The sequence below is a fragment of the Octopus bimaculoides genome, chromosome 3 (genome assembly GCF_046866305.1).
Source record: "Octopus bimaculoides isolate indiv1 chromosome 3, ASM4686630v1, whole genome shotgun sequence".
In the NCBI taxonomy this organism is placed as follows: Eukaryota; Metazoa; Mollusca; class Cephalopoda; order Octopoda; family Octopodidae; genus Octopus; species Octopus bimaculoides.
Genome location: NC_142930.1, coordinates 126,358,860 through 126,372,575, shown reverse-complemented (window position 1 = coordinate 126,372,575; position 13,716 = coordinate 126,358,860). Strand labels below are relative to the sequence as shown.

The 13,716-nt window shown below is 35.8% G+C and overlaps 1 protein-coding gene across 10 annotated transcripts in view; it reads right to left on the bottom strand.

The window, feature by feature from the left end:
• Positions 1 to 13,716, bottom strand: part of LOC106869993 (adenosylhomocysteinase-like 1) — a 426,079-nt gene that overhangs the window by 45,023 nt on the left and 367,340 nt on the right. For all 10 annotated transcript variants that reach the window (XM_014915943.3, XM_052966153.2, XM_014915942.3 and 7 more), the window contains 5 exons: positions 13,272 to 13,343; positions 6,751 to 6,876; positions 4,399 to 4,575; positions 2,956 to 3,002; positions 2,093 to 2,156 (listed from right to left, as the gene is read on the bottom strand). In XM_014915943.3, coding sequence (XP_014771429.1) covers positions 2,093 to 2,156; positions 2,956 to 3,002; positions 4,399 to 4,575; positions 6,751 to 6,876; positions 13,272 to 13,343 — 486 coding nt within the window. The remainder of the gene's footprint in view (positions 1 to 2,092; positions 2,157 to 2,955; positions 3,003 to 4,398; positions 4,576 to 6,750; positions 6,877 to 13,271; positions 13,344 to 13,716) is intronic.

Sequence of the window (13,716 nt, the reverse complement as noted above, 5' to 3'; positions counted from 1 at the left end):
CCATAATAGTATAAAAGCAGCCGTTTTGGCAGTTACACCACCATTTCTATTATGACTTCCCATCAAATTCCTACACACTCAGCAAATTCATCTGGTCCTTCATGGAATTAGCAGTCACATCCAGTCATGCCAGTTTCGGTGCATTTACAGCACTTGCAGTGACAACAGTTTACATAAATAAACAGTGCAGCTTTTAAAGCAGTCGACGTAAATACATGCCAAACTGTTGTTGTGCACTAATTGCTGATCTCAGCTGAGATGATTACTCTCAGTGCAATCTAGTTACCTGATAAAAAAAAACATTGTCGTGGCATTAACATTTGTTTTCCATGCTGGCATGGGCTGGTTGGTTTAGCAGGGACTGGCAAGGCCAGGAACCACAACAGGTTCCATTGTCTGTTTAAGTGTGGTTTCTACAGCTGGATGCCCATTCTTATGCCAACTGCTTTATAGTGTACGAGGTGCTTTCTACATGGCACCATCACTGTCAGGGTCACTAAGTGCCTTAAACCTTTAGCAGTCAAATTATTTATTGCTTATTTATTTGTATTGGTTTGAATTATTCATGTATTATCTTGTAGTTTCGAGATTTCACTGATGTGATCATTTATTTTCTGAATGACAACGGCATTGTAAGGTAGGTGTGAGAAGCCAGAACTGGTCCATTTTCACACAAAACAGAACACTTGGGATGGATATAAGCAGTTTAAATGCTAAATCAAGATATTTCAATTTTATGTGGGATCATTATTAGTCCACAAGTATATGAACAGAAAAAAGAAATATAAATATAAAAATGTGTGTGTGTGAGTGAGTATGTTTGTTTCTTTCTCTTTATCCCTCATATATATATATATATATATATATATATATATAAAATATAATGTGTCTTGAATGGCACAACAATGCAGAGTGGACTATAATAACTGTTATAATTTAATTATCCATAGTCTAATATAATAATATTTCGGAGAGCTTTGTGAGACCACTGCAGAGTTGCTTCCGGGAAAAAAATTTCAGCAACTGTTGGAAAACCGATTATAGCAGTGACTCAATCATTTCCGAGTGATATCTGATGAAGGAAGTTTTGTATTCCGAAATATTATTATATAAGACTATGGATAATTAAATTATTGTCCACTCTGCATTGTTGTGCCATTCAAGACACATTATATTTTACAAAAAATACACAATGCTTCAAGTGAACTACAATACTCTCCTATACATGATGAAAGTATAAATTGTGAAATTTGTGGTTCTCTGCTTCTTAGTTTAAATATGTGGCTCTAAAGGATTCTTTTAGCCAATTAAATATAAATATAGGAATAGATGTGTCATAAGAAGTTTCCTTTCCAGCCACATGGTTCTGGGTTCACTCCCATTGCGTCACACCATGGACAAGTGTTATCTAATATAGCTTTGAGCCAACCAGAGCCTTATGAATGAATTTGGTAGATGGAAACTGAATGAAGCCTGTCATGTGCTTATGTATGTATGTCCCCCACCACTGATTGACAATTGGTGTCGGTGTATTTACATCCCTGTAACTTAGTGGTTCAGTAAAAGAGACCGACACAATAAGCACCAGGCTTTGACAAATAAGTCCTGGGGGGTCAATTCATTCGAATGAAAATTCAAAGTGGTGCCCCAGCATGGCCATAGTCTAATGACTGAAACAAGCAAAAAATGAAAGATATAGATATGCAAGTTCTTTTTGCACCTGGATTTACAGCAATGTTATAACATGTTGGAGTTTAATGATCTGTTTTGAACTGAGCTCTTTATTATCATGGACATACTTTTGATATTTATGTAATCAGTTCTTTCTCGTTCTCTCTTTCGACACACACACATCTCAAAAGTTAATAGACATCCCTCATTATACCGTTGTGTCTGTGTGGAGAGAACATTCACCACGATACTCAAACAAGTTAAACCATTAGAAACTGTTCAAGGCATGTCTGCCAAATACTAGATTAAGTATTTAAGTGCATCGAATGACATTTTGCATCTAGAAATTAACCTTTACAAAAACGATGTGTCTGTTTTATTTTAGAGGTGTCTGTGTGTGTATTCATATAGCAGCACTTACTTCTCCATAGCCACAAATTAAGACTTGTTTGCCACCAAACATAACATCTGTAGTTCGCTTTAATCTAGAAAAGATAAGACAAAAAGATTAATACACAAGAACATTCAGTAAAGCAAAACAAAATGAAAACAGGATATTTCATATATAAAACAAAAAAGATCGAATTGTCTCTTATCACAAGAGACAATCATTGCCAGGACATTTGTGTTATAAAATCATTGTAACTTCTCTATAACCTACACAAATCACATACGTATGATCACCAACAGTGGAGGTTTAATCAAATTTCCCTGTTGGGTTTACATTTTAAGAATGTACTTGCCCAAGGTGGTGCACAATGGGACTTTTGGGTTCAGTTTCTCTGCAGGTCACCTCAGCAACTGCCTTCTACTATAACCTCAGGCTCATCAAAGCCTTGTAAATGGATATGGTAGATGGAAACTGAAAGAAGCCCACCAAATATAATATACGTGTGTGAGTGTGCATCATGGTTTTGTTTTGGGATGGTTTCTTTGTACTGGACACTTTTTCATGAAATTAATTAATGATGTCACATTGCAACTTGCAACACTATGTACACACACACTTGTTAATTAAAATAGTTAAATATTAACTACAGAATCATGCAACACATTTAAGAGTAACAAATTTATATTAATAGTCAAAAAGAAACATCAAAATCACTTCATCATAATATATATATATATATGTGTGTATGTATGTGTAGGAACTTAACAAATGGTTCTTAGAGATTGAAGGTTCTAATTTAACCAAGAACAGTTTAACAAACAACTTTTGTAGTCCAAGTGGCTTAGGTTGCAAAACAGTTAAATGAAAGGACAGAAAGTGATGGTTTTACTTACGCATCCAAAATAGATTCTCGACAGCTGTATAGGTTATCAAATTTGGTCTGAAATTCAGAAAAGAAGGAAAAAAAAGGTGCCCTTACTGATTTACTTAAATCTTTGGAATAATTGCAGAAAACTGCAAGCCGAAAATTCATCAACATAAAATCAAATTATACAGTGCAAATTACACACATACATTTTCTTTCTTTATCTCTCTCAAAGACTCACTCACAAACTCGTATTTATAGAGGTCTAATTGGTTAAGTTAATAGATGGCTAGTGAACTAACCAAAATTCTGAATAGTTATTTTCTTGTCACTATCACTGAGTATGTAGTAAGACATCTGCCCAAATTTTTATATATACATGCTGGTGGCATGTAAAAAAAAAAAAAAAAAAAGCATCATCTGAATGTGGTCGATGCCTGTGCCTCTTGACTGGCTCCCATGCCGTTGGCATGTAAAAAAACACCATTTGAACGTGGTCAATGCCAGGGACCCCTGGCATGTTCAGATGTAGAAACATTGCCAAATCAGATAGCAGCCTACTGGCTTTCCAGACCTCAGTCAAACCTACCAACCCATGCCAGCATGGAAAATAGATGTTAAACGATAATGATGATGTTGACTGACCTGTCTGCTTGGTGTTGAAACCACACTGGTTTTCAACAAGACAGCTGATGATGGGACAGCTGTTTATTTAGAGAAATTTTATTGTGGTGTTTATGTAATTGCCTGTGAATTTCTCTTTTGGGTTGTTCTTTTGTATAGTTTCAAATTCTTCAGCATATTGATAGAATCTCTATGTTTAGGTCTAGTTTCTTTCTATTCTATATATAATTTTATGGTTAAGAGATTATAAGGGTCACACATCTAATTGGATGTAGATTAAAGTTTTAGATTATTATTAACACCATTCACCAGAAATTTAGTGATTTACAAGGTGAGGCATTTGCTAGTAATTACATTACAGAGGATTTGTAACACAACACATAGTTCGTTGGTTCACGTGTAATAAAATATAAACTACTGCCTGACCTACTCAAATTGTAATAAGTATGTACTGTTGTCTGGTCAATATAAAATTCTTATATTTGCGAATACATGTGATCTGAAGGATTTCTGGAGTAATGTTACTCAACAAAATGGACAGTTTGGGGATCAGAGTGTCTCTCCAAGTCAAGCTGCTTCACCATTCTGGGAGACCCCAGCACAAGTACAACAGACGTGATTAGTATGTCACAAGAAAGAATTACAAGAGAGATTCTTCAAGCTGAACGAACAAGCAGGAGACCAGAGGGCAGAACAAAAACAAGATGTTTGGATAACATCCATAGTTTCAATAGTTCATGCTTAGGAATCCGTCTGAAAAGTGTGATGGCTGATGCTTCTGATAGGACCCTATGAAGGAAGTGCCAGAGAAAATGGATGGATGGATAGAGCATTATCGGTGACTGACCTTAGTAACTGAATCATTGACATTCATAGCAGGAACAGTGAGTTTTTTCGATTTGGAGAGTTGGTAGAGACGATGTACACCGGTGACGCTCTCTTCAACAATGCCTTTGATGCTGCTGAACATGGCAGGGTATCTCTTCAACATTAGATGGGTGGCGTCTCCACCATCATCAAGTATCTGCAACAGAGATTAGCAATGAACAATTTTAGTATTTATTGATCTGGTTGAGACAACACTTTTCCATATGAGTCATTCATATCTTAGAAAATTAGTGCAGAAATAATAATTATAATAATGGCACAAAGCTGGAAATTTTTAGGAGGGATGTGTATGTCGAATACCTCAACAGAGTGCTCTGCTGCAATTTTATTTTAATCAACCACTAAGGGATGAAAGGAAAAGTAGCCCTGGGCAGGATTTCTACTCAAAATGTAAAGAGATAGAACAATGAGTGCAAAGCAGTGTCTGACCTACTGAAGTGTGACTAATTAAGAGGTAATGTTGAGGATATTCTCACTGATAATCACACACACACATATGTATGTGTGTATATGTCTGTGTATGAATATATTGCTGGATATGGGGAAATATTACTTCACTTAAAAACAGGTGAGAGCTGGTGACAAGAAAGGCACCAGACTGTAGAAAATCTGTCTCAACAAATGCGAGTATGGAAAGGTGGATGTTAAAATGAAGAGGAGTTCAACATAAAGCTGCCTCCCTCTCTACTCAGTCAAAGAGTCGGTTTTAGGAGGTGCATGGCCACCTCACAAGTGCTGGTGCCAAGAAAAAAAAATGGAGCATCCAGTACATGGCATAAAGTGGTTGGCAGGAAGGACACCCCTCTCATTTATATCATTTGTATCCCATTAATGTATATGTCCAGCCCGCATTGCTTCTATACCTCTTTGTAAGGCCTTTATGGCCAATTGAATGAAATAAGGAAGGACATCCAGCTGTAGAAACCATGATGAAATAAATAAAAAAAACACTGGAACACAACATAGTCCTTGGATCATCTGATCCTGTCAAACTGTTCAACCCATGACAGCATGGAAAACAAATGATGATGATGATGATGATGATATTGATGGTATCAAACTTTCTATTCTATGCCTCCAAAGGACAAAATTATGGCAAAATTAACATTATACTTTATATTTCCTATGAACTTTTACTCTGAACAATAACAGGTTTGTAACAATTATTATTTATATCTAGAGTCTAGCTTAAAAAGTATAGAATGACTCATGATAGAGCAAGATGTTTACTCATGAAGTGCTAACCCCGTTCTTAGAGTACATTTTACCAACAAGGGTGATTAGAAACGGTTCAAAATGGTGGCTAAACAAATACAAAGGCCTACGGTAACTAATCTAAGTAGCATTAAGAAATTCAACTCTCTTATTGCTTCTAGTCATTCGTATAGCTGCTAAGAACGGTTTTAAATTCCTGTGAGATAAGTCTGCATTGAATGAATGTGTTTTCTCAAACAAATAGAATAGATAAAAGCATAAAAGGCTACTGAATGGAATTATTTGTCGAATAATAACGAAAAGGAATTAAATTTTGGCAATTAAGCTGTGCATTTAAATGGGGAAAAGGTGTGGGGGGGGGGAGAAAATAAGTGGAGTGGTAGAACTTCGTTTTTGTATTTGGTTTGCAAGATTCTTGATGTGAATTTGTGTCATGAAACAAATCTTGTATCTTGGGAAGGTCATTACACCAATAACGATAATACATGTACTGGTTCAATATCACTTCTCTATTGTTACTCAGTCGGTTAGATATCTAACCAGCTAATAAACCAATCATTTGTTTAATGTGCTGATTAAGAACTTTGACTAATAAACAACCAATTAGCACATTAAATGAATGATTGAGTATTTAGATATTTAACCAATTGACTAACAATAAAGAAGTGATACTGAACCACTGCATGTGTTATTATTGGGGTAGTGACCCTCCCAAGACTCAACAAGTTAAGTGTTAGAATGTAGTGACTACAAAAAAAAAAAATGCTCTTAATAAAATTTGTGTGTTGTTGAAGAGGGAATCTTTGATGTTACGACAAGGAGCTTGTTTGAAGAAATGAGAGATTTATCTGGAAAGCTATAAACTTTTCAACACTCAGATTTCTTTAAAAGGTTCTTCCTGACTAAACTACCAGAAATTGTTTCTCCCTCTCATCACACACAAATTTATTTTATGCAATTAATCCAGCTGTTCGCGATTCTGGACAGCTGTCGCAAATAAATTAGTGGAGGTGAAGAGAAGGCCAGGGTACTATCTGTAAGATTTATGTATGTTATATGTTAACTGGTGTGAAGTAGATTTGCCAGACGTACAAACCATGTTTGGCTGCCAGTGTTCGTTGTTGATACATTTGTCGATACCCCACCAAAAGTCTTCTTCACTTTCTCCTTTCCAGGCAAACATAGGAAACCCACCTTCAGCCAGTGCAGCAGCGACTTCGTTCTGTGTTGAAAATGGAACAGAAAAAAAAAAAACAATAATTATAATTAAGGAGAGAAAATGAAATATAAAGTTTTATGAAGATTTATAAATTCTATGTTATGATTACTGGTGAATGTTAAAAATGTAATTGAAATAATATTTTAAGGATTTTTTTTACCCTTTAATATTTAAACTGGCTATACCCGGCCAAAATATTGTTCCTGTTTCATGTTTGAACTGGTCAGATCCAGCCTCTCACACCTACCTGACAATGTTAGTCTAAAAGCTATAGTCACATCACTGAAATCTCAAGGTTACAAGATAATGCAGGATACATTCAAAGCAATATGAATAAATAAGCATTGCATTTGACAGAATCGCCTGAATGCCAGCTGGTTATATTTCAAAGTATTCAAAAAATTTAAAGTAATTTTTAGTAATTTAAAGTGGTAAGTTTAATAACAAAACAAATATATATCCTTCAGATAAAGTGCTGTGAAGTGGGAGTGAACCTGGAACCATGTGGTTGGGAAGCAAACTTCTTTCCATAGAGCCACACCTGTGCTTATATAAATGCTAAAAAACAGAAGTATTTTGTCTAAAGGAGATCCTTTTCAAGATGTATAGTTTTGAAAACCACAGCATACAGGACAACTACATTTCACTACGTTGCAATTTTTTAAACACCATACATCTTTAAAGGGAACTCCCTTAGACAAAATGCCACAGCTTTGTTGCAATTAACAACACAAAAACATTAAGTATATGACATTGATAATGACTACGTTACCGAGCACTACAAACAAAATCTGAGTGTATATATATATATAGTAATCCCTCGACTATTGCAGGTGTTATGTTCCAAAACCCCGCCGTGATAAATGAAACTCTGCGAAGTAGAAACAGTACTGTACATTATTTTTTAATCATTTTTATAATTTGTATATATTTATTTTATTATAAATGCAAAACAACACCATGGAGGAATCGACGTAAGCTTAAACAACAAACTGCAATAGGTGAATAGTCATATGGCGAGGGATTACTGTATGTATATATATATATGTATGTATATATATATATATATATATATATATATATATATATATATATACAATTAAACCTTGGGAGAGGCATTATGCCGGTAATAAACACACGCACTGGTTCAGTCCTTTATTAATTTATATAGTTTTTTGTTAAATTATTTCATTGCACTCTTGCAATCTCTTCAGTAACTTGTCTCTCCACTTCCATTTCAACACACGTATCCACATCAAGAATCTTGCACACGAAATACACATACGAAATATATATATATATATATATATATGTACAATGTACATACACACATGCATATAAATGTAATATTTTACAAAAAAAAAAAAATTAACTATTCAACAATATGCGAATAGTAATAAATTAGGTAGACGGTGACCATACATAGTCCATGGTTTGCTTTGTGTCCAACAAACAATACTGTGTGTATGTGTCTAATACACACACACCACAAATAAATACACAAAAACACACCAGATTTTGTATTATTCTTTTCCCCGCTATTATACACTAAATTACTATTTTCAAAGCTTTTCAAAGAGGTAATGCTAATAAGAGAATTTGCAGTTTCAATGCATAAATCCATGGCAGAGCTCATTAATGCATTACAAACGATACCTAATTTATAACGACAAACATCATGCAATGTAGAAAGTGATTGATTATAGATGGCCCTGTAATTCAATAGCAAAATTAATACCTGATACTGTTTATTTCTTACATCTGTTCTCTCTTTTAACTAAAGGCTCTTTTGCATCTCGGTGCATTATCAGAGAACACAATACGACCTGTGTAGTATTACATCTGAACAATGATAATAGAACAGCATATTTGATTTTCACACACAAATCTTTATCTCTCTTTCCGGCACCACACATATTATTCTCACGCACTTGTGTCATTTGATGCAGTCCTTGGACCCATCAGATCCTGTCATGCTATTCAACCTTTACTAAGATGGAAGATAAGATGTTTAAATGTGATAACGATGATAGTATATTTAGTTTTTGTATTTGGATTCCAAGATTCTTGATGTGAATTTGTGTGTTGAAACAAATCTTGTTGTTTTGGGAAGGTCATTACACCAATAAAGATAACACATGCACTGGTTAAATATCACTTCCTTATTGTTAGTGAATTGGTTAAATATTTAACCAGTAAACTAACAATACAGGAATTATAATTGAACCAGTGCACATGTCATTGTTATTGGTGTAATGAGCCTCCTATGATAACAAGAAAATAATGAGAGAGAGAGAGAGAGAGAGAGAGAGAGAGAAAGAGAGAGAGAGAGGACAAATGATTTCATTAATTTTCAGTCAGTGCCAAGCCAAAGCTGATAGCAGGGATCACTCATAGACAAGGAGATGATGATCTTGCTAGGTTAACTTCCTGCAGATATTCCATATGATGTCAACCACTTAACTAGGGCAATCAACTACTCGATGGCCTGCAGGGCAGTTGGCATTACATCTGGCTTTCATTGCAAAATTATATCCATTCAATGGTTAATGAGAATTTACAGCAAGGAATTGTAAAGGGTGTAGAAAGAAGTCAATGATAAAGTGATTAGTTTTGTGGGAAAATACTTCATCATCACCATTATTATTATTATTATTATTATTATTATCATCATCATCATTATCCGAACCTTCAGCCTCACCTAGGCAATGACTAGTGACAGAGACTTTTGGAGATATGCTGTGCTTGAGAAGACCCAGCAAGCCAAGTGAGACCATAACCGGTGGCCTATGCCAGTGGTGTATAACCAGCCCACTTATCAGTATCCTTCATTCATTGGACAATAAACTTTGCTTGTGAAGACCTGTTGAGGCAAGTGAAATCAAAATCACTGACGTGGTCGATGACTGTATCGCCTGACTGGCTCCTGTGCCAGTAGAACGTAAAAAGCACCATCTGAGTGTGACCATTGCCAGGGTTGCTGACTGGCTCCCATGCTGGTAGCACATAAAAAGCACCATTTGAGTGTGATCGTTGCTTTACTGGCACGTGAAAAACAACATTTGAATGTGGTCATTGCCAGTGCTGTTGGACTAGCTCCTGTGTAGGTGGCATGTAAAAAACACCATTTGAGCGTTGTCATTGCCAGTACCACCTGACTGGCCCTCGTGCTCGTGGCATGTAAAAAGCACCCACTACACTCTCAGAGTGGCTGGCGTTAGGAAGGGCATCCAGCTGTAGAAACTTTGCCAGATCAGATTGGAGCCTGGTACAGCCTTCTGGCTCGCCAGTCCTCAGTCAAACCGTCCAACCCATGCCAGCATGGAAAGCGGACGTTAAACATCGACGATGGTGATGATTCAATCATAAGGAGGACAGCAGAATTTGTCACTGATTAAAGTGTGTTGGATCCGGGATATCTAGTCTTATCATTGGTCAATGAATTAACCAACTGTAATTGTATTCATTCCAAAATATCTCATTTGATGCCGTCAGCTGAATCTCAGACACGTTTACACAAACATGCAGGCATACAACACACGTATATGTTTACGTATACACTATTCTGAAATTGCAATCAAGACAAATGTAATTGACAGACAGTCAGGCTTGACTAATCCATAAATGTTAGTAAATGAATCTATAATTGCAGACTCCTGATTGTTTGTATCAAAACAATTTGAATTTGCAGGTTCTGAAGGTGTGTGTGTGTGTGTGTGTGTGTGTGTGTGTGTGTACAACAAAGAAGATGAAAATCTCAATGCAGCACAAGTTCAATATTCTTTTATTTGTTTCAGTCATTTGATTGCGGCCATGCTGGAGTACCACCTTTTAATCAAACAAATTGACCCCAGAACTTATTGTTTGTAAGCCTAGTACTTATTCAATCGGTCTCTTTTGCCAAACCACTAAGTTACGGGGGACATAAACATACGGTCGTCAAGTGATGGTTGGGAGACAAACACACACACACATATATATATAGCAAATGAAAGACAGAAGATGGAAAATATACAAGAATTTATTATTAATCACGACAGTTGTTTCAACACCTCTAGTACCGATTCCTCTTGGGTGGGACACTCAACAACTGGTTCAGGAGCATCTGGTGATGCAGATGTATCTCGTCAGGTAATAAATAAATATAACTCGTTAAAATGAGTGTTCCACAACGTAACTTTCCATTTTGTAGAGAGAAAAGCAGCCAGATGGAGGAAATATCTTCATTTATAAAGAAGATCCAAAATAAAATCACAGATGACAAAAAGAGAAACGAACACACAATCCAGGGAGAAAAGTGTTAAAAATGACCGTTAACAGGTATGGATGTGTATATAAATATATATATACACGAAGGGCTTCTTTCAATTTCTGTCTACCAAATCCACTAACAAGGTTTTGGTTGACCCAAGGTCATAGAAGACACTTGCCCAAGGTGCCATGCAGTGGGACTGAACCTGGAACCATGTGGTTGGTAAGCAAGCTACTTACCGCACAGCCACTCCTGCACCTATGGTAACAATTGTTTTTGCACCATTTCACTTTGAACCATATTGTGCACAAACACAGTTCCGAGATAACCAGTTCATAGGAATGTGTTTTGGCCAGCTGGAGTAAAAGAGCTCAAAACACAGAGTCTGAACATGACTATCGTTTATGAAAAACAAGTTCAACAAAATACATTTTGTTCTCAAAATCTTGCTGGCTGTTGAGACTCTACTTAGATGGAACGAGTGATCTTTCAATTAGTGTTTGACTTATACATGTACATATGTACCTATCTATCTATCTATCTATATCTATATATATAAACACACACACATATATATCTACATATGCGTGTGTGTGTATACACACACACACACACACACATATATATATATATGCATATCTACATGCTTCACCACCATCATACATATATATATATATATACAAAAAATTCATACACATGTATATATATATTCACACACACACACATACCTACATGTATATATATATATATATATATATATATATATATACACACACATACATATATATATCTACATGTATATCTACATATATATATCATCATCATCGGACACATACATATATACATGCATACAAGATATAGAGACAGATGGATACACACACATACATACATTCATACATACATACACATTACATTACATTGCAGATATATACACAAGAGGCAGAGAGAGTGGTTGAAAATTTTATGAACCAATTAACTGAGTAGAGGAAGATGAGTAATCATCTTCAGCAGCTGTTTTAATAAACATGAAACTAATTAATGTGAAAACAACTTGAAACTATTCAAAGGAGAAGAAGACGGAAGAGGAGATATCTAATTCGTAGTTGTGTCATCTGGAGAAATATTAGTAAATGAATGATATACAAATATAAATAAGATAGAAATTGAACAATTATTTTGGTTGAAAGTTGGTAATAAAATAACAGGCAAAACTCTCAGACATATGGCGACGGTTTCATTTTTGGTGGAGTTAAACTGCAGATCAGCTCTGATCTACTAGAGCAGGGGGTCACCAAACTTTTTTCACAGTGTGCCAAATAACTGAGAGCATGATGAATGCAGGCTGCATAACCATTTTGTTCAATACAGCGAATACACAAAAAATAAAGATAACCAACACATTTATTTACCAAAAAGTTAGCAACAAGATAGTTATATCACCCCCAGTGCACACATATCCAAATCTCACAAACTAAGCAGCAAAAAAGGTTTGTGAGATGTGTGAAACTGGTGTTTAGCTTTTAAGATATCAATATTTGCTTTGGAATTGCTGCATCCAACCAAGAGAATTGCTTTCAACTGTTCATCAGTCAACCTCTTTCGATGTGCTGACTTCACATTCTTCATTATTGAAAATGTTTGCTCACAGACATAAGTTGTGCCAAACACTGATGCCATACTAGAGGCAAATGGACTCTCATTGCAGGCACTTACACAAAAAATTCAGTGCAGTGGCGGCAGACCAGATGAACTGACCACACGGGACGCAGTTTGGCGACCCCTGTATTAGGGCAATGGGTCTCGATTGGGATTCATATGACCTTTGAGAATGTTGGCCTGCCCACCTAGTCAGTGGGGTGGCAACATTTGAAAGCTAAAACGATACAAAGCGCATGGTGGCCAGCGATGTATAACAACATCTGATAGTCTGGTCAATCATGTGGTGTAACATACACCTGACAGAATGAGAAACGACATCACTGATTAAGTGGAGTCGTCAGATTCACATTAGACACTAATACAGCAACTAATGTTTATTAATAACAACCTGCAGTCCATCATCGAATTACAATGAATGAAATCATCTGAGGGGAAAACGAGAGAGAGGGAGAGAGAAGTTATGTACAAGATGTAACAGAGGACTTACTTGTGTGGAATATATGTTGCAGGCAGCCCATCTTACAGATGCTCCAAGGGCAGCTAGTGTTTCAATAAGTACCTGAAAAAAGGTGGCAAAAAAAGAGGATAATAATAATAATAATAATAATAATAATAATAGGAGAGGAAAAAATGCAAGCATGACTATGTTGCTGAAAGAGTACACTTAGCCAAGTTTGTAGATCTAAAATGACAGTTAAATAGTAGGAACACAAACCATGGGTTGTAATCATCATCATCAAGATTTTATAGGATAAAAGGAAAAAGATAAAAAAATAAACTGTAAAGGTATAGATTCTGCAATGTCATATGATAACAGAGTGGATGCCAAAGAAATTGAAAAAAAGGAGACAGGACCTAGCCAGAGAGATGAAGAGATTCTGAAAGACTAAGACAATTATCCCTATGTTAATTGGCACACTTGGTACAATGCC